Genomic DNA, 22,717 nt, shown 5'->3' on the forward strand with positions numbered 1-22,717 from the left:
AGACCTGCCCTGCATGGGGCAAAAAATAGCAAATGGCTTTATAGGTTCTTCGATTCATTAGTCTCCGAATCATCAGAATGCAACTCAAGCCAGCCATTCAAAAAAAAAAAATAATAATAATAATAATAATAATTTTTGGATCATTCAAAAACGGAAGAGAACTACTTCACACAGAGATCACACAACATTTTCCAACAGCACGCAAGGCTGGTGTTTTCTTCAGGAGGGAACGTTCCAGAGGGTCACACAGATCAGAGCGGATAACATCCAGTAGGAACACTGCGACAGAAAATAAAGTGACACCTCTAAACTTCAGCAAAGTCCTTCAGCTGAAAACTATAATTCCCAGCAGGCAGAAGCGCACAGCCTGTGATGATGTGGCTTGTCCTGAGCTCAGAAAGACGAGGATAAAAACAACTCATCCTATTAAAGCCTGTGTTCTTCAATGCCCTTCTCAGACAGAGAGTGAAAGAAACGGTGAGTTGCAGAAGAGGAAAAAGAACGATGTGGTTGATCAATCCTCAGATATGGCAGCTGGAAGAACTTGTGCACGATGGACAGGCTGAACGAGAACTGGGCTTAGTCCTCGTCATCGTTTTCGTCAAATTCATCATCATCGTCATCGCCCATGTAAGAGACGGGAGTCTCCACCCGAGAGCCGCTGTAGTGGGAGTCATTTGAACTAGAGGCCATCGTGCCGTCTGCCCCACCGTCACTGTAAGAGAATCAGAGGAAAGAGAAACATGCTGAAATACAAGACACATACTATTCATTTTTTTTATTTACCTGTCATTCCAAAAGAAAGTATGACTTACTTTCTTTGTTGGAACACAAAAGGAGAAATTTAGCTAAATGTTGCCACTCTTTTACATATAAAGAAATTGAATGGGGAAAGACACTATCATACTCCAAAAATGAAACGGCACATAACCAGTCCATAGGGCATGCATGCTATATTTAAACATTCTTTATATTTAAATTTGAAACTTATATTAGATTACAGAAAAGTTACTTTGAGGAGTCAGTACAGTATTCAGTTGTTTTTTTTGTTGTTGTTTTTTTAAAGGAAATCGATAGAGACCTAAAGTCCATATCTTTTTAATACACAACAATAATCTTACACGCTTCCAAGGTATTACTGACGCAGAAAGAGGACACTAGAAACAAATTTTGATATGTGGTCAAGAAACAAAAGCATTTTTATATTCCTATAACTGCTTTAAGGTACTGAAGTTGCTCAGATGTCCTCCAGTGTCTCTAGGACAGGTTGGCCTATGAAGCTCCAAAACCAAAAGAGAACAAACAAAACAAAAAAAGACTGACTTCTCAGAGTCCTCCAAAAAAGCAGCACTCTGCAGAACGCCAAGGAGCTAAACACACACGGGAGGAGATTCTACAAAAAAAGCCTGCAAGAAGTCATCAGGTCAGCATATGAAAAGAGTCCACACATCAAAAGACCTGCCCTGCATGGGGCAAAAAATAGCAAATGGCTTTATAGGTTCTTCGATTCATTAGTCTCCGAATCATCAGAATGCAACTCAAGCCAGCCATTCAAAAAAAAAAAATAATAATAATAATAATAATAATTTTTGGATCATTCAAAAACGGAAGAGAACTACTTCACACAGAGATCACACAACATTTTCCAACAGCACGCAAGGCTGGTGTTTTCTTCAGGAGGGAACGTTCCAGAGGGTCACACAGATCAGAGCGGATAACATCCAGTAGGAACACTGCGACAGAAAATAAAGTGACACCTCTAAACTTCAGCAAAGTCCTTCAGCTGAAAACTATAATTCCCAGCAGGCAGAAGCGCACAGCCTGTGATGATGTGGCTTGTCCTGAGCTCAGAAAGACGAGGATAAAAACAACTCATCCTATTAAAGCCTGTGTTCTTCAATGCCCTTCTCAGACAGAGAGTGAAAGAAACGGTGAGTTGCAGAAGAGGAAAAAGAACGATGTGGTTGATCAATCCTCAGATATGGCAGCTGGAAGAACTTGTGCACGATGGACAGGCTGAACGAGAACTGGGCTTAGTCCTCGTCATCGTTTTCGTCAAATTCATCATCATCGTCATCGCCCATGTAAGAGACGGGAGTCTCCACCCGAGAGCCGCTGTAGTGGGAGTCATTTGAACTAGAGGCCATCGTGCCGTCTGCCCCACCGTCACTGTAAGAGAATCAGAGGAAAGAGAAACATGCTGAAATACAAGACACATACTATTCATTTTTTTTATTTACCTGTCATTCCAAAAGAAAGTATGACTTACTTTCTTTGTTGGAACACAAAAGGAGAAATTTAGCTAAATGTTGCCACTCTTTTACATATAAAGAAATTGAATGGGGAAAGACACTATCATACTCCAAAAATGAAACGGCACATAACCAGTCCATAGGGCATGCATGCTATATTTAAAGTCTTTTGAGAGTTTTGTTGCCAGAATTTAATTTTTTATTCGCTGAAATTCTTTCCCTCCACCTCACACAAAAAGTTATCAGATGGCTTTATAAGACTACTTTTATGGTACCATAACATTTTTGGAGATTCAAAGTGTCCGTTTCAATTCACTAGTGTTGTATGAAAAAAAAGAGCTGCATGAATATTCTGCATAATACCTTTCGTGGAAAAAAAGGTATTATGTTTATTATGTGTTGTTATCCAAAGTTTTTGGAACAACATGAAAAATTACAGTTTTTAAGTTTGGGTGAAGTATTTCTTGAAAATCTCTGCCTTTCTCAACAACCCCCTCGACAGCAACCAGTCTGGTTTCAGAAGTGGACATTCAACCGAGACTGCCTTGCTCTCAGTTGTTGAAGCCCTAAGACTGGCAAGAGTGGATTCCAAATCTTCAATACTTCTCTTGCTGGATCTGTCCGCTGCTTTTGACAAGGTTAACCACCAGATCCCCGTCAACCCTATTGGCAAAGGGCATCTCAGCAACCGCACTCCAGTGGTTTAAGTCTTATCTCTTAGATAGGTCCTTCAAGGTATCTCGGAGAGGTGAGTTGTCCAAATCGCAACATCGAACTACTGGGGTGCCTCAGGGCTCACTTCTAGGACCACTTCCCTTCTCTGTCTACATGGCATCACTAGGTTCTGTCATTCAGAAACATGGCTTTTCATATCACTGCTATGCTGGACACTCAACTCTACCTCTCATTCCATCCTGATGATCCGACGATAGCTGCTCGCATCTCAGCTTGTCTAACAAACATTTCTTGCTGGATGAAGGACCATCACCTTCAACTCAACCTTGCCAAGACAAAACAACTTGTGGTGCCATCAAACCTATCGTTTCATCACAATTTCGCCATCCAATTAGACACATCAAACATAACTACCTCAAAAACAGCCAGAAGCCTTGGAGTTATGATTGATGATCAGCTGACTTTCTCAGACCACATTGCTAAAACTGCCCGGTCCTGCAGATTTGCTTTATTCAACATCAAGAAGATCAGGCCCTTTCTTTCGGAACATGCTTCAACTCCTTGTTCTGTTCAGGCTGCACTATTGTAATGCTCTCTTGGCAGGTCTTCCAGCCAGTTCTATAAAACCTTTAAAACAATTAATCCAGAACGCGGCAGCAAGATACTTTTTTAATGAGCCAAAAAGAATGCACGTCACACCTCTGTTTATCAATTTGCACTGGCTACCAACAGCTGCTCGCATAAAATTCAAGGCATTAATATTTGCCTACAAAACCACCACTGGCTCTGCACCCCTTTACCTAAATTCATTACTTAAGACTTATGTGCCCTCTAGAAGCTTGCGTTCTGCAAGTGAACGTCGCTTTATTCGCGTCGCTTTACTTAGAAAATCACTTTCACGGACTTTTAAATTAAATGTTCCCTCCTGGTGGAATGACCTGCCCAACTCAATCAGAGTAGCTGAGTCCTTAGCCATCTTCAAGAATCGGCTAAAAACACATCTCTTCCATTTTTTTTTGACCCTCTAACTCCAGCACTCTCCATTGTAATTTTATTTATATATTTAAAAAAAACGAACACTAGCTTTTCTAATCTTTTTGTATTCTATTTGTTTTCTTTTTATTTATTATACAATTATCAAAAGCAAAAAAGGCCTCTAACACTAGCTTGCTCTATTCTATCGGTTTTTCTTTTTATTTATTATATTATTTAAAAAAAAAAACTTTCTACGTGTACTGCGTTAAGCTAACTGAGACTTGTTATAGCACTTACATATCATTGCTCTTTTGTTGATTTTGATTGCTTCCATTGTCCTCATTTGTAAGTCGCTTTGGATAAAAGCATCTGCTAAATGACTAAATGTAAATGTAAAATAAAATGCCACATATAAAGCTCAAAAAGTTATGAGTGGTATTATCACCATTTTCCACTCACTGTCAAAAAGCAATATGAAAACTATATTTATCATAATTTCTAGAAATGTTAGTCATAATTTAATTCAACTCAACTTGCTTTGAAGGAAAGTTACTTATGGTAATGTCAAAGCAGCCCATGGTATGGTCCAAGGTCAAATGGGTATAGCTGCATTTATTTGATCAAAAACACAGTAAAACAGTAATATTGTGAAATATTACAATTTAAAATAAATGCTCGCCATTTTAATATATATTTTTAAAGGGGACATCGAATGTCCATTTTCCACAAGTTGGTATGATTCTTTAGGGTCTTCATGAAATGTCGAACACACTTTGGTTAAAATTCCTCAATGGTCGTGTAAAACAACACCCTTTTTACCTTGTCAAAAACAGCTGTTCACAGAGACTCATTTCGGTGCATGTCTGTTTAAGTGATAATGAGTTACTGCTCACCCCACCGCTCTCTTCCGTTTTTTGTGTATTCGGTGGCGTGTTTCCATAAAAAAATTAAATAAAATTAATCCACTGTGTCCTCAGTGGCTCTGATGTCAGGAGAAAATGTCGACTCTTATGTTCACTTTTACATCCAACTCCAAAACACCTGCATTATGATTGTAGGGTGGTTGTATCCACACACTGCTAAGACACATTTATATGCAAAAAAAAAAACTTTGCATCCGATGTCCCCTTTAAAATGCAATTTTTTCCTGTGATGCAAAACTGAATTTTCAGTGGCAATTTTTCCAGTCTTTGGTGCCACATGATCCTTCAGAAAATGTTCTAATATGCTGATTTGCTGCTCAAAAAACATTTCCTATCATCACTGTTGAAAATGGAGGAAAACCTTTATTATTTCCAGGATTCTCTGATAAATAAAAAGTTTGAAAGAACAGAATTTATTCGAAATATAAATATTTTAATTTAAATCTCTACCGTCGCTTTTGATCAATTTAATGCACCTAATTTTTGAATAGTAGTAGTATGACTAGGAACTATCATAGTGTAACCTGATTCAATAGCTACTCGTTTACAACTCCATTCATTTTATTAATGAACAACTGAAAGGTGTACAACAGACACTCACCTCCCAACATGATAGCGGCCTCCATTAGCAGACGAAGCCCCTGTCATGTAGACATTACTGATAGGTCCCTGTGCCATTTCTGCATGCAAAAATAATCATCAAATAGACCAAATATTTGATCTTTACAGTCACAAAATTTCAGATATATACTCTGATATGGTCGCCAGCTGGTACTAACCTGTGACATAGGGTTCCAGTGCTTTGGGCACCAAGCTTCTGGCAGTCTTCAGGTCCTCAGCAGAGCACTTGCCCACCTCGAGACCACAAGCCATGCCCATGCGCTTCAACACCTCTATGTCATCATGAATCTCAAACATGCTATCGAAGTTGAAGAGGTACTCAAACCTGATCACAAACAAGTAATGAGAAAAGCTGTGTGACTCATGCCACAAACAGCCTAAATGGTCTGGCTTTTGATATCATACTTGTCATTGGAGATGCTGCAGTCAATGACTGTTTTCTTGCTGGTGTTTACGATAATAAATGGCAAGTGAATGACCGAGTTGGCAAGTGGGGGCCTTTTCGTCTGTTGTTCTCTCTGGCGGTTCCGCTGTACAAGCTTCTTGAAGGCAATTTGCTGCAATCGAAACGTTTTTTTAAAACAAGTTCATCACCAAAATAATTCTTATATGAGCGGCTTCTGACCTGTAAAATGAGTTCTTGAAGTTGCGACTGTTTTTGTTTGATTCTCTCCAAACGTCTTTGCCTCTCCACCTTAAAACACAATCAGTTAAACAAGTAGTTGCTCTACTAATTGTCTAATAGAAAACTAAAACGTTAATGAAATAAAGGATCAGTACACCCACCTCCAGGTTCTGGCACTCCTGAGCAGAATTTGTAGGCAGGCCAATCCATTTGATCTCCTTCTTCTCTTTGGAGATGATGTTCATGGCCATCAGCACATTGAGTGCATCGTACACACGCCGTCGAATGTTCTTCTGGTCATACACATGCTGAATAGGGACAAACAAAGAAAGTGAAGCACTATTCATTTTAAGATACATGTGAATGATCAACTCTTTAATCAGTTTAAAGAGCTGCACTCCTTCTCTACTCAACAAACAAAGCTCTGGGTCAATGCTTAGCCACAGGAAGAGGCTTACCGCATCATTAGGGGAGATATGATTATCACTAGAGCTGAATTCAGCCACAAGCTCATCAGCAACCTCGTTGTAGGTTGTGACACCCTTCCGCTGGACCTTTTCGCAAACCTTCATCGAGAAATGTCTGAGGCCTTTCCCGTTCTTCTCCCCCTTCTTACCCCTCTTTCTGAGGAGAGAACAAAAACCCAAATTATTGCACGATATTTAACATTATGATAGATGACAGAAAAAGGAAGACCAAAAGAAATGTGTTGCTGCTGCTTTGTAGGAATTTTCCTAATTGTCCTTAAAGTTATATAGTGCCACCTTGGTACTTCTTGAAAGAAAACAAAATTGGTATCCGCTAGGGATGTTCATTTCGGTTATTTTTCCTAACCGACAACCTACGCTCAATAACCGATTATTAACCGTTAACCGACAAGATTATTTTAAATTCGAACATAATTAAATTAGAAAGGATAAGTGTCTGTGACCCCTTTAAAAATACTAACATTTGTTTCCCGGGGATTAATTTTACATGCGCAAAAAGCAGCAAACAGAACATGAGGATTCACATGGTCTTCATATCACATCACGCACCTGCAGTGCTTCTGCTGAGAAAAACATAATAAAGCTAGGCTAAAGGCCTATATATATATATATATATATATATATATATAAAACGATAAATAGGCCTATACGAGAAATATATTTTTACTTTAATAAATTAAGAAAACAAAAGAAAAACTGTGCAACAAGTAGCCTAGTATTCAGAGTTTCAGTTCATTTTTGTGCAGCGCGAAAGGAAACCAGACAGCAGAAAGCGGCATCCTATTTTTCTTTACGCTTATTTTACAAAAGCACAAAGATTTGTTTTTATTGTGAATGTACACAAATAAAGGTAAACTTTTTACAATACCGATTATCTTTATGACTAAAAGGAGTAGTTTCTTCCTCTGTTAGAAGGAAAAAATTCAAATGATTGCGCCGGCGCCGCATGCACACACACAGTTAAGCATTGCTACCTTGACAATGCAGCCAGTTCATTATCATAATAAAATACAGTCAGTCAAACATACGGGGAAAAGAAAAAAAAAACACACACTGCTCAGTTTAAATATGTATAGTAAAATCTGTGCCGTTAAGCGTTATCACCGTACCGCCGTGAATGATGTTATGCAAACCATTTTGCTTTACGTTGTAACCGTCCCGCTGAGCACTCCCAGAAGGGCAAATTACAATTACATTTATAAGGGAGGACTCCACTGACTATTTTTGGTTTAACCAGACCCAGTAACACACAAACCAAGAAGCTGACCACAAAAATATCCTCAAAAAGTGTTTATATAAGAAATGCCACAAAAAAACTCAAAGACACAAACAACAAGTAAGCAAAAAATCTGTTGCATGAATGTTCTCCTTTGCTTTCAGAATCAGTAAAGAATTACTAAAGAAAAGAGCTTATCTGTTCATTGTCCATTAAGTAGTGCTTTATCCTAGAAAGTCTCTGTCCCTTAGTGAAGATGATGATGATGAGTTGTTAAATTAGTGGGGAGCAAACATCCCATAAGTTTCCTTTCTAGAATGAGCTCCAATTAGCTTTGTTTAAAGATCCCCAGGCGGTACATTGGGGTGAGTTGCAATGACTTTATCCTTATAACACTCCATCATCATCAATCAGTGGAACCAGTCATACCACCGTTGCTATTGGCATGGGTCACCCCAAAATCCCAAATGATAAGCGGAGTAGTATAAGCATTGTAGAATGTCTCATAAATAATCACTTGGGATGATCAGTGTTGTAGAGGAAGGTAAGAAAAAAGTCCTTCTATATGAAAACATACAAACTAACATTAGCACCAAACACAGTCACATTTAAATAACCCAAATAGGACAAACATAAACCACCAATTACAAGATAAATGCAATGTTAACCACACACTTTGTTGAGCTTAAAACAATGGTTTCCCAACCCGGACTCTACAGATGAGGTCAGCACAAGAGGAAGCCATGCTTCTCTCCAACCAAACATATGTTTACTCTGCTTTCCCTGACTTTTATCCCAGAGGTTCAGTACTCTAGAGTAGAGGTCTGCTACCCGACCCAAGCCCAACGGGTCCCAAAATACTTTCGGGTCGGGTTAATGTTTAATGAATAGCTTTGGGTTAGGGTCGGGCTTATAGCTAAACTAAAACTATATGTAGTAGCCTAGGCTACACTGCTTTCATAGACACACGCACACACATTAGTGCACACGACAACGACAACAGCACGGAAACTTTTATTAGTAAAATAGCTTCGACAGGCTACTGACTCGCAACTTTATATTTCTCTGCAATGAGGGGTTAAAATTGTGTTGTTTTTGAAGTAACTAAGCCTCACTGCTTGTAGAAAGAGGCGCGCAGACGCAGGTTCACACGCGCAACTTTCATCCCTTTCTCGCTCTCTTTCGCGAATTCAAATAAATTATATAATTAATTAATTCAAATAAATGCGATCTTACCGCACTGCATCTCTGTGTCTGATTTAAAGCAGGCCGAATGCTAACGAGCCTCAACTGACGAATATGACCATAATTTGCACGATGGAAGAATTATCGTCTTGTCGTATACAACCATTCAAAAACTCGGCAGAATTTATGTGACCGAGGCACCTGATGTTCATAAACTTTCATAACTGGTAAGTATTTTTTCTTTTGCCTTGTGAACTGGCCGAGCCTTAATGATTCTGTTTCTTTACATGTATTTGTTTACTGACCGTTGCATGCAATCGTGAAATACAGCATTTTTTTTAAAAATTGGCTATTCGTTGTGGGAAAAAAAAAAAAAGATTTCGGGTTCGGGCTCTAAATTGAACTCGGTGTTGAATTGTGTCGCTCGGGTCGGGTCGGGCTGGGTCAGACGATCTCGGGTACGGGTCGGGTTCGGGCTTCAGTTTAAAGCCTGTGCAGACCTCTAATCTAGAGAACCCCCTGGAGCATGGAAAATGTACTACAGTTAGGAAAACCACAGTAACTGCACTGTGGGCGGAACGCGAGTGAAGTAGGCTACATAATAAATCATATTTTGGCATTCAAATACATCGCGAATACAGAAACATTTGATTTTGTGTCGAATGAGAGACGCTAACGTTCGTTTCGTTTTAGCCTAAATTAATTTGTTTTGGCTTGTCGTTTAGCTATAGTTTCTTATATTTTTAATTCTTGTTCTTTTCTAAATACTGTCAATTGAAAGGCTTTGTTGTGGAGTGAGGGGAACTAAAATAGCCTAGCTATGTTTACAGTGTTTATTATAATGTTTGTTAACATTTCGTGTCGGCACAGGGTTTCTAGAGACATGAACAAGTTAAATTTAAGACCATTTTAATACCACCTTATATGAAATGTAAGACCTAAACCTGTAATGGAAATACACATTTTATTACAAGTATGTAATATTTAATGTGTTTAAATTAAAAAGAAAACAAAATATCATTGCTGTAATAAATTATATTTATTACTATGATATACAGTGAACTTTTCATATCAGCAGACAATATTCCATACAAAATATCCCTGCAAAATAACTGCATTACTGAGATTTTTGGTGGAGTAAACTATTTATTCTGAAGCAATATTTTCATCAGTGTTCCATCAGCTTTTACATACTTAAATCAGCATTTTTAAAATTTTCATTTACAAAGGCCTATTTTTTTACTTTAGATGTATGCATCATCTTTCATGTCAAATTATTACAATTGATCAATAAATCAATATACACTATAAGGCTGCTACCAGTCAGATTAAATAATTTACACTGCAAAGAACAACAATTACAACAGCAATAAATAATTGTATGAGATTGTTTTAAATGCATTTATGAATATATACATAAGAAATGTTGGGGGGGGGGGGCATACTTTTCAAAATACTTCTCAACTAAACTACCAGTAAGTGGGGGTAAGACACTAAATGAGTCACTGAGTCAATCATTCAACTTATTGAGTGCGTTATCATGCTGGTATCTTAAGGACTTTTGTGGACAGCTGACTCCTAAAGTTTTTTATATTCTTCATATCCTTATGGCCAGATATCCTTTTATGGGCATTTTTACCTTTTGAGTCAAATTCTTACATTTAATCAGTGAATTAGAATAAGACGACATTTGGGCTGTTACCAAGCAAATGAAATCAGTATCAACAAAATTCATCTTTGCAATCCAGACATAAGCTGCACCTGAAGTGGTATTTAGATGTATTTAAACACGGTTTAATTCAGGACATGAATGCATTTAACCTGCAGTTACAAATGCATAAATAATGTTTTGATATATTAAACATAAAACGTTGAATACTGATATTCGAAATAATTTAAAAAAATGAAAAGATACTTTAAATGTGAAATTAAAACCGCCAGAAGGTGGCAGTAAGTCACCATTAATAAGCGAGTCATTGCGATTGAACCGAATAATTTAAAATTTTTGATTCATTCAGGAACAAAATGTTGTCATGTTACTCAAAGAGCAAAACAGCGCTGTGACTTTGTTCGGAATTATTTTGTTGGCAAATTAGTGCAAAAACAGGCAATATGGTGTCTAAAATGTAAGTCTCTTAATAAAACCTAGTTTATTGAACTTTTAAAAAAAAAAATCAATATCACATTTGTATATGGTCATTTTTGGAGGAAAAAAAGGCACTCTTCGTGTGATTAACTATATGAAGTGGTATAAATATACACATTTTCTGCCCACATGTCTTGAATTTGTGATCATTCTGAATGTAATGGTGGAGTTCAGAGTGCGTGACGTCAACCTCCGTAGCTCAAAAGACTGAATCATGCAGTGAAAGAAGGCACTGTAAATGCACACGCGCACTAGAATTCACGTAATGCATGCACTCTGTAGATGTTTTTTTGCGTCGTGAAAATATTGAGCAAAATAGCTCACTTGTCATGTTGTTACTTAACTATATCATGCTATGAATAAAATAAACATTTTGAGTTTTTACCTCAGTGTGTTTCTTCTGAGTTTGTGTGCGGTTACGCTCATTTGCTCTGAAGTCTCTCACAAAAGAGACAAACAGAGTGAACCTCAACAGCGCAAATTTGATACCAGAAATACACTATACATTATCAACTGCTGTTTACATTGAATATAGGCTAATAAAATTAGAAGAATCATTCTCGCGTTTCGATGCTTTTCTGGTTATTTTGTCACTTATGTTTTAATCATAAATTTTAATCTTAATAAATTAACATTATTATTTTTATTGAGAACATTAAAAAGTTAGTTCGACCTATACAGTCTCGACCTGTATTCTGCTACTGCGACTCTCTCTGACGCAGTAACTTACCGCGGGGAAGGAAAAAGATAAGATATTTGAAGATATTTCATAAGATGAAGATATTTTAGCGGTAATGTGACCAAAAATATTTAAGATCCATCGAATCCGAATTTAAGACATTTTAAGACTTTTTAAGGCCTTATATTAGGAAAACGTTATTTAAGACATTTTAAGACTTAAGGACCCGCGGACACCCTGCGGCATTAAGCCTATTTCTGAATGAAATAATAAAAAGCGAACGAGACGCGACTTGTTTGTTTTTTTTCCTCTAAAAAAAACATTTTTTTTTACTACGCGTAGCGTATATTTCACACTGTCCCTGGGCTTTTGCGTATATTCACGCATATATTTTTTTATATTTTGACAAATTACAAAAAAATATAAAATAAATAAATGACTTTTTAAACCGTTTAACTGATTGTATTAATCAGTCAAAATTCTTCATGGTCGGTTAACGGTTAACCAGTTAAAATGAACATCCCTAGTATCCTCCAATGCGAATTTCATGTAATATATTTTTCAATGATTTTGAAGTTAAAATACTGAAGCCATTATAATAATAATAATAATAATAATGAATTTTTTTTCAGCTTCTATGGCTATGGTTTAGTTTTAGCTTTAGTTCTGCAAAATTAAAACTAAATAAGATGTTTAAGATAAATTTTTCTTAAGAAACCTAAAAACTACATTTAGATTTACTTGATTAAAAACCTTTTCAAAAGTATCAACAGAACAAACAAAGTTTCTCACAGGAGTAGAAGTATTACAGTCTAGCAAAATATGTTTAATGGACAGTGGAATGACAAGATGGACACTTCGGGGAATTTTCTCCTGATAGTTAAAATACAAATGTAAAATTAAAAAAATGTGTAATTCTTGAGTGTCCTATTCAACATTGTGTGTAAATGACTTGATATAATAAGTATTATTATTATTGAATAATCCTAAGTAAACATTAATTATAAAAATAATTTAGTTCCTTCCCTAAAATCATTAAATATTCTTATCTCATTCTTACAAATACTTAATGTAGCCAAATATTAATAGAAACAACTAAATTAATTTGTTTAGGGATGCACCGAAATGAAAATTCTTGGCTGAAGCCGAACAAAATGAAACACTGGGCCGAAGGCCGAATACAGTTTTTCACATTTTCCCCCCCATGTAGGCCTATTTAGCCATTTTTTTTCACCATTGCATTAATTCAGTTGCCAAAATGTACTTATTACTGTTTTGTCCTGCTTTTCAAATAAAAAAATCAATTAAAAAACAATTTAAAAATATTAACTTAACACTGAACATTTTTTAACATTCTAGCAGACATTATACCAACAAAGCACAATTTAACTTAAAATGAATAAGTTAGTAAAATAGCAAATAAAACAAATAGCTTAGAAATTTTATTATCTATAAGTTAATTTAAAAACTGCATTGTGCAATTTACATGTTTGCATACAAATTTTTTGTTGTTGTTTTTTTTTAAGTTGAGTGTTGATCATCTATTTAAAAATAAATAGCAATTCAATTTAAGTTTGGGTTAAGTTGTTAGGCCTAATTGTAACCTTATAATGTAAAAGGGCTACCTATAGTTTTAAGCATAAGCTGAGGTTTTATCACTAAAAAAATGTAAACTATAACTGAATGCATTTAAAAGAAAGAGCAACTTGTTCAGTAAACCATAAAAAAAAAAAAAATATTTTTTTTTTTTAGTTGTCCCCCCTGCTGTACCGAAATCATACCGAACCGTGACGTTAAAACCTAGGTATATATATATATATATATATATATATATATATAAAATATTTTTCTTTGCACAGTTGGATGGCCGTGTTTGTATTCTGAACCCATTCTGAAGAGAAAAATCCAAAGTATTCAAAAACAGAAAAGCACGTGGTTCCACTGAATCCATTCCTGAAAGAGAAATGTCATTACATGTTGTGAAGTAGCCTGCTGAAGTAAGACTTACCCCGAGGACCACGGAGAGGCTTCCGATGGTTGACTCTGGGTGATAAACTGAGAGCTGGGTGTGTGTGGGCTGTTCATTAGGATTACATTGGAGCCACTGGGCCTCTGAGGTGTGCTAATGACCTGTGATAGAGACGATCAGGTTTAGAAGACAATATGGCAAACATAATAAAAGAGTAAATGATGCTTGTTGCCAAAATATCTGTTATGATATTAAACATGTTAATATCATCTGTATTGATCTTTACCTTGATGAAATTTAAACTAAGTTGTGACGGAAGGAAAACATTTATTCAACTAGGACAAATGCAAGCTAACATGTTTCTTTTTTATGCTGGTTACATATAAATGACACTGTTCCAATTCTAACTGACATATGGCGAGGAATTAACAACAGCAGCTGTGAATATGCAGGTGGCTAAACAGCAAGTGTCATTTAACTGAGCCAATAATTCCTCTTTTCTAAATTAGTTCATTTCATTTTTAGTCATTATGGGAAGCCTGTTTCAGTGTCCGACATGGAGGTTATTAGACAAACCCTGACTCTCTCCAGCAATTAAAAGCTGCATCCCTTGGATATATTAAAGCAGCTGTAAACTCAAAGCTGGTTCCCATCCCTAAGAAGGATTACTGTACCTCACTCCTTCAATGATTACTGTGAATTGCTCAATGTGGATTCATAAAACTGTAAACTAAACATAACCATTCTTGGAAATGTGTTTCAGCCTGAACTGCCAGATCAGAAGTCAAATAATTCTCTTTCTTCATTCAGGAGATGGTGGGTGTTCAACATCAGGACTCTAGCTCTGTGTAAAACACTACAAGAGCAGAGGCAAAATTATTTCCAGTTTCCATTAGCTTTTCCCCTATTGACGCCTAACAACTCTTAGTTGTCATAAACAAAAGTCACTTGCAGGGCTTAAATAAAAAAAGGCCTGATGGCCCAGGTGATAAAAGAGTGACTTGCCCTATTCTGCTAAAGCTTGAGGCCTTTTGTTTCCTACATGATGATCATCATGTAAGAAACAGTTAAAATGGATGGAAAATTGAATCAGTAATGCTTTGCTAAAAATGCCACTGACGTTTACAGCTGACAAAGCAAAACTATAGGCATAAAAAGGCCATTCTGCAAAGAAACTGTTTAGTGAAAAACATAATGCTATATTTTCAGAGCCTTAAACGTCTTAAAATAGAATAAGTTAGAAAAGTTATGCAATCATATTTCACAATATTCCTGTTTTTTTTTTTCTTGCTCAAATTCAGCCTTGGTGATCATAAGAGACTTCTTTCAAAAACATTAATAAAAATCTTACTGAGGCCAGACTTTTGAACAGTAGTGTATACTGCTATTTTTGAGCCCTGCAATTGGCATTACTATAGTAAGTGATAAAACCGGAAATTCTATACAATGCCTGAACAAACATCCGATTAAAGCATTGGCTTTTTAACAGTGTGTACAGACAGGAGATTAAACATGAAAAACAAACTGGAATTGTGTGTGGTGTGAATAACGCTTATGTGATCTATACGTGTCTTTGTTTACGCAGTCAAACTCCATTCAAAACTTACCATGTGTGGTGCGATATTCACGTTGGAAGGGCCCAGTGTTTTTGGCAACAGGTGTTTTCCAACAGCCACTGACTGTGGATGCACTGTTACTAAAGACAGCACACCTGCAGGAGTAGTATTCACAGAAGACATCTTAATGCAGTGCTATGTAGGGTCAAGCAGGGCTTTTTGTTTGGGCTTTTGTAAAGCATTACTGTAAGATCTAACATCCTTGAATATTTTCAAAGAATTCAGCTGCTGATGCAGTGCACTGTTTTCTTCAGAAACTTCTAATGCTCCTCTTACCTTTGCCAGGGCTCAAGTTCTGATCAATGAAAACCTTCAACTCCCCATTGGCCTCAATCAGACCAGCCTGTGGAAAACAAGATGACCATCAACTCATTGACTTAAACTCCATTTCCAGTCAATTACGTCTAATAGAGCAAGAGAATACTCACATCTTTGGCCATGATCCCTGGGGCTGAGGAATAGATGCTTGGTTTAGATGAAAAACCTGAGCCAAAATTCCACAACAAAATGTCTCTGCAACAGAAATGAAACTGGTTTGGCACAAAAGCTGAGGACACTTGAAGACTGTAACCAAGGTTACTACACAAATCTTTGTTTCTCATGAGGAAAGTTTTCATTTGCAACAACCGCCAAAAGGACGCAGCGATCAATGGGCTTTCAAACAAGTATATCTTGCCGTTTCAGGTGGTTTTTCTGATCTGTGAACAGAAGCTCAGAGACAGACAGACGAGTCTGGTCTCTATGGTAGGCCTCAGGTTTGCCTTCCTTCATGCCAAAAGCCTCTACGAGCAAGACACAACCAGCGTTCATCAAAAATGCCAAATGTTCACAATAATTGAGGCAAAAAAATGTTGCTGCATGTCTGAAAACCACAAAGGAATCATTATAGGTAGGTTCAAACTTCAAATGTTCAGCATATTTATATACTTTTTCAGTTTAACGCGTTAAAAATATTTAATGCCGTTAACGCAGGGGTGGGGCTAGTTTTGGCCACCCCACTCACAACTGCTGCCACGGTCTCTTTTTTTCTTGCTAATTTAGTCTCAGAACATCTTTACGAGCACATCAAACAGGAGACGTTTCAGACGCGCACTCCACTTCACCTCAGCACCTGGCGTGAGTCAAACGAGCGCGGAAATGTCACAGTACTGTAGGCCAGGGGTTTTCAATCTTTTAGGACATGCCTTTTAGGACAACCTTTTAGAAACAGCACCCAAAATAACCTATTAACCCAGCTGCTGTGATGTCTGTTCATCAAAGAAAAAAAGAAAAAAAAGAGGAAATCAATAACTTTTATAGCTTTAAGGATTCATCTATATTTAATTTAGAATTTAGTGTTTGATAACTTTATTCAATTTCTGTATATTTCCTACTTGCTGAAGGGCACAGGTAGCTAAATATGACACTGGTTGTTGAATGGCTATAGTCGATGGTTAAATATTAGGGGAATTTTATATAGGCATCAGTAGTATTGGTGTCAGTGATATTGGCTTCCTTCAGTCATAAAAAAAAGATGCCATTAAACAAATCTTAAAAATAAACTGTCTTGATGTTATTTCTACATTAATTTGAAGATTAAATGTGAAATTATTGCAATATAAAATATATTTAAAAAGTTTAATGTTAGATGCGATTAATCGCGATTAAAATGCGATTAATTAGTTTTAAAAAAAAAGTTTCAATACATACATTTTCTAAGACATACAAAAAAATGTATATGTTTTATGGGATGATGATGACCTGTATGCTTGATGCTTTGGTTTCTTACTTTTTTTTGGTCTAAAACTCAAATTACTCAATATTGATTACTCGTATGATGTTGCTTTAATGCAACAGTTCAGTAAACTTGCAATCATGCTGTAGCACTGAAAAAATATCATCTGATATTCTGGTCGTATGCGGTTACTCTGCACAACGGCACTCTTGCTAGTGTGAATGGGAAATGGACTGACACCGCCACAGGTAAAGTGAACTAAAATTAGATTAGAGTCTACTTTCAAGCCCAGGGACAGTGTGAATACAAAGGCAGCTTGGTTCTTTGTCACCCAGTTCACAAAGTCCAAGTCTGCTTATTTTAAAATGCTGTCTCGGTAGGTAGCTCACTAGTAGGGCTGCATAATAAATCGAAATGCAATTGAGATCGCGATTCGACAGAAGCTGCGATTGTCATGCGTATCTTTCAGTGAAGCACGGTTCTGTGATCAGCAGTAAATCTCCATCCAAAGGCCAGAGGGCGCTCTCGCGCTGAAACTCCAAATAAGCCTCGCAGAAGAACCCGAAGCGGTGTCCGAAATCGCCCCCTATACCCTCATTCACTATTCCCTACATTAGGTCACTAATTCAATTCACTAGAAGGAGTGAATGAAAACGAGCAGTGAATTCGGACACTGAGTGCACCGGAAGGAATGCCGCTTTTGCATAGTTTGTGCTTGCTGTTTATTAATCATTTGAAACTAGCAGCTCCAGTAGTAAGATTAAAGGATTTATCTTGAACTCTGTCACGGAAATTATGTATAAACCCTAATCAAACTATTTAATAATCAATTTACAATGAATTTATACCCGTGTTGTACATTATGCTGTACGCCATGGATGAGCGCTTTGTAAAAATGAACGGATTGATTATTCAGCTGCGGGCGCCATCTTCTGGCGACTTCAATTTTTTTTTGCGTAACTTGTCAATGAACTACGGCTATGTGTAGTTAATTCTGCTCCATCTGAAAGCACGTGATGATGATTTCCTGCTGATTACAGAACCGGCATTACTATCACAATGCGCATAACAATCGCATTCGATTAATCGTGCAGCCCTACTCACTAGGTTTTAAGACACAGCCCAAGATTGATGAAAACGAGGCCCGCCGATTTGCTTCCAGCACTCATGCAGCTTATATTACCAGACAAAGACCTCGACGAATCTTTCTCTTTAACATCCAATTTTTAACTCGTGCACTCAAAAACCGCATGCAATCTTCTGAAAGTCATCCATATGCAACAGTTCCTGTCGTTTAAATAACTTTTTTTGCAACAGCAATGGGCCCTTAAATATAGCAAATATTCATGACCAATGTTATAAAAAGCATATAAACGCATAAACCAAAACGAAGATCCGTTTTATTCGTTTATATTTTCTGCATCAAACAAAACACACAATCGGAACCGTATGTACTATAATAAAGCGTGTTAGCCCAGTTAGCTAGCTGCCTTTCAAACACGTTTTGCACCGAGACCCTGCTCTAAATGTGATCCAAACGTGCCCCTCCTGCTTAAACGCGACCAGATCGAGTATTGTGCATGTGCTCGTACCGTTTTGTGAACGGATCGGACTTAAATGGCCATCTGGAAACGAAGTGTGTAAACTTTCCTCTGAACTTACAGTCCTGAAGCCCTTTGCCTTCTTAGGTGCTGTTTTTGTTGGCATAGCCAGTTAGCAAGAGGACAGAGGAAGAGGAGGTCTGAAGCCCATCTCTCAAACAGGAAACAAAGATAAATCAAATAACATGAAAAATAAAACCCATGTGCAGTGAACGATCATGCTTTTATAACGAACTTGTACTTGGGAGATGTTTGATTGTAAGATAAGAGCACATTTATAAAACCCAAAATGGATGCGGATGTTAAAAGCATGCACACAAAAGACGCACGGATACTGCGAAATCCTCCTGCAAGATTTAAGAAAATAATTTAAATTACTGATATCTTTTAGAACGAGTTTCTACAATTGATCCATCTACAGTATATAGAAACGACCTGTTATATTCGGTTGACAGTCATAACACTACTCTGCTGGAGGGTTACAATTCATTGGCTTCAACACAGCATGAGTTTAGACGACAGACAGTCCTTCAAAAATGGAAAATAATCGTTCAGAATGAGACACACTTGTTTACTAACTCAGCAGAACTAATATAACAAGCAGGATGGATTTGGTTTAATGCCTGGCAGCCATTTTACATGGAAGCCAAAGCAAAGCCATCATGCAATGATGCTTTAATAGCCTGCAAGCTGAAGTGACAGGTCCTTATTACGCTCTAAACTAATAATTATCTAGTTAATATACCCTTCCCGGTTATGCAAATTTAACAACAACAAGCGTTTCGTTCTGCAAAAGTATTTCAAAAACGCTTTAGAGCGAATATGGTCAAGCTATTAGGCTAGCGACCAGGTGAGCTAGTAAGCTAACTTCCACTCAAATCGAGGTCATCTGAGCAGCTTTAATATAATCAATCTAGGATCTACTTACTATTGTTTTCTACACGTCTGGATTTGTATATCGGTGCTTTTCCGTGCAATGGACAATAACGAGTAAAGATCATTGTGGATTTCCCATTGCCCTGCACTGACAGAAGCACTTGACTAGGTTAGCTTGTCGGCTAACACAAGCCACTGGAGACAGACAGTTTCGATATTTCACATAAGTGATAATTAACCCGGACTGAGGGTTCACATACTAACGATCATAGAATCCATTATGTATAATTTCCTCCAGATACACGCTGAGGTTACTGGCCGGTTTTGCTGGCAAGCTCACTTATTCCAAGCCAAATTATCTTATCATTTTCAAACGCTGATAAATGACAACTCCTTTATGCAATGATGAATTATAAATACAGAAAACATCGGTCAAAGCTGTCTACGTGGACTCAAAGCCCCCCAGGTCTCACTTACGGTCGGTTGCATCCGCCTTCAACTGTCTAGTGTTGAATGAATAGCAGCGCATTGAGCGCACACAGTAAAAACTGCTCCCTCTCTGGGTCTGTAAAACTGAGCTTGGCGGTGTCTACGCCACGGGAAATCTGATTGGACAGTGATGCGCATGACGTCGAAGGAGCGCAATACGACAGCCACGCCCATACTGAATTCCGATTGGATGGGATGGGATTGGATTTCTTCGTTGACATTTTCTCATTGGTTAATTTCACAGGATCCTACCCCATGCGTCTGAGGGCGGAGCGTGCGTAGCAATATATGTAAATAATAAAGAGAAGCTCACTAATAAAAAGGTTCGACAGTTTAATACGGTAAAATTTACAGTTTTTGGCCGTAAATGTGTTTACAGTTTTTCTATATTTTTTACAAAATTATTCTGGCAACCACAGCTGCCAAAATTATTTTGTAAAAACTACAGAATTTTTTTTACAGTGTAGGTAGGCTATTAGAGATATGAAACATGTTTTAAATCAGTCCGTTTTGTGGTGTTCACACTAAAAATCCAACACTGTTATCCACTCAAAGGTTTAGCCATACTGCACTAGTCAGCTGAACAAGCTCAAAAGTAGGTCATAACCAGTGTTAGATTATGCTGGCAGAGTCTGCAGTAGGGGTGGGCGCTATACCGGTATGAAAGTGACTACCGGTATTATGATGTTCCATGATATGGATTTTGCTATACCGTGGATACCGTTATATATTCATGAATTCAAATTTTGCATTTATATTGTTTTGTTCAATTTGGTACGCTTTGCAAATTTTAACACAAATGACGACAAAGAGTCGAGGCTAAACGTTTTTGTCCTCTGTCTGCAACGCCGTACAGGCATTAGTAATCAAACACTTCTTCTTCTTCTTCTTTTAATTTTATTGGCGGTTGGCAAACCAAGTAATTAAACACATAGAGAATCGTAACAGACCAAGCGCGGCAAGGCTAAGGGATAGTGTACAGTCAGCAGATTATTTTGCATAATAAACCTCTGCAGGGTGATAAAGACTAAACTGCATAATTTTCCCGCTTATCATGCGGCCACTTGCCTCATAAGTAAATAATTGAGCGCAAAATATTAATTTGACATAGGCTATTTTAATGACCTCAACATGACTTGCAGCACCCGCTAAAGTCACTAAAGTCTCAAAACCAAAGAGATATTCTTTATCAAAGTTAAGACTCTGCCATGCCCCCCTAAAACGTCTCGTTCTAACACGCCCCCACATATCTACCTCACTATGTGGAAATATTTGCATAATGCGCCCAAATGTTCGCACAAAGAAAGAAGGCGTGGTTTCAGTAACCGCAGTTAGTGTTGAAGCAGCCATGTCAGGGAGACGCTGTGTGTTTCTAGGCGAAAGCAAAAGCACTTTATTTGGCCTTCCGGAAGTAGATGCATTTAGGAATCTTTAAGATTACTTACAGCAGAACAGCAATGCATTTTATGCAATCTGGCGCTTCTGAATCAGCTACTGTTTTGTTATTAGTTTAAGTATTTGCTATTGACTGTTCAAATGCAGTTTTGCACATCGTGTGTGTGCATGAGCGAGAGAGAGCGAGAGAGAGCGCGAGAGAGAGCGAGAGAGAGAAGGGGGGGGGATTTGTGAGATTGGGGGATTGAAATGCATGATGAGAGAGGCTGATTGTTCAGTTTGGGGAGTTAAATGAAGGAAGGTGAAGCACACAGTGGCTCATTTCCCAACCTTTTCCAATGAGCGAGAGAGAGTGAGAGAGAGCAAGAGAGAGAGCGAGAGAGAGAGAGAGAGAAGGGGGGGGGGTCACATCACAGTGGAGTCAGCTGTCTTAACCGTGGCTTGTGTACTGCACGTAAAGCAGATTATGAATATGCTTAAGATTCACAAATACCAAAACAACGTGTCTACACCAGACGCTAGACGCTAAAGCAAATAGAACCCAGTGATGTTCTAATAGCGACAAGACAAATCCATGACAGCAAACTGATGCCGCGTTCTATTTCTGACGAACGCCAGCGCTCTGACACAAAGGACCATTTCAAATATTCATAGTATTTTTGGGTTTTGAAAATATTTTTCTCTACAAAAGGGGGGTCCAGCAGAAAAAGATTGGGAACCACTGACCAACTCAAGCACACAATATTTAAGTTAATTTAATTCATACAGGCCTACCTCACATTGCACGTTTGCACTTTTTGAGAAAAACAATGGCACGATAAAAAAATCCAAGTGTCCAATCCCTCACTTTTTCTAGTTATATAAGGTTAAAATATTTTGCCTGTAATTTTTTTTTCTCATATCGCAATATAATATTGATATCGCCTGGAAAGTGTAAAATATCGTGATATGAATTTTAGCCCACCCCTAGTCTGCAGATTGTATCTACTGAGAGACGACAGTAGCAGTAGCATAAAATGAATAATTAAAACAGATTTAATTATCGCCCCTAACACACACACACACTTTATTAGGTACACCTTACTAGTACCGGGTTGGACCCCCTTTTGCCTTCAGAACTGCTTTAATTCTTCATAGCATATATTGAGATCTGGTGACTAGAAGCCATTTGAGTATAGTGAACTCATTGTCATGTTCAAGAAACCGGTTTGAGATGATTTGAGTTTTGTAACATGGCGCAAACTGAAAGTAGCCATCACAAGATGGGTACAC

The 22,717-nt window shown here is 37.6% G+C and overlaps 1 protein-coding gene across 3 annotated transcripts; it reads right to left on the reverse strand.

The window, feature by feature from the left end:
• Window positions 1-1,484: 1,484 nt before the first annotated feature.
• Window positions 1,485-20,127, reverse strand: LOC107595816 (transcription factor Dp-1-like). 3 transcript variants are annotated; one of them, XM_016286370.1, is made up of 12 exons: window positions 20,039-20,127; window positions 15,799-15,883; window positions 15,647-15,713; window positions 15,362-15,465; window positions 13,794-13,915; window positions 6,530-6,695; window positions 6,233-6,379; window positions 6,072-6,140; window positions 5,852-6,003; window positions 5,605-5,771; window positions 5,427-5,505; window positions 1,485-2,169 (listed from the first exon to the last, which is right to left on the reverse strand). In XM_016286370.1, the coding sequence occupies exons 2-12, from the start codon at window positions 15,808-15,810 to the stop codon at window positions 2,034-2,036; spliced, it is 1,221 nt and encodes a 406-aa protein (XP_016141856.1). In that variant the 5' UTR covers window positions 15,811-15,883; window positions 20,039-20,127; the 3' UTR covers window positions 1,485-2,033. The 3 variants fall into 3 exon arrangements, with proteins under 3 accessions (XP_016141856.1, XP_016141858.1, XP_016141857.1); XM_016286372.1 differs by lacking the exon at window positions 20,039-20,127 and adding an exon at window positions 18,747-18,868; XM_016286371.1 differs by lacking the exon at window positions 20,039-20,127 and adding an exon at window positions 18,677-18,868.
• Window positions 20,128-22,717: the final 2,590 nt, after the last annotated feature.

The sequence above is a fragment of the Sinocyclocheilus grahami genome, unplaced genomic scaffold (genome assembly GCF_001515645.1).
Source record: "Sinocyclocheilus grahami isolate Dianchi unplaced genomic scaffold, SAMN03320097.WGS_v1.1 scaffold209.1, whole genome shotgun sequence".
Taxonomy (NCBI): domain Eukaryota; kingdom Metazoa; phylum Chordata; class Actinopteri; order Cypriniformes; family Cyprinidae; genus Sinocyclocheilus; species Sinocyclocheilus grahami.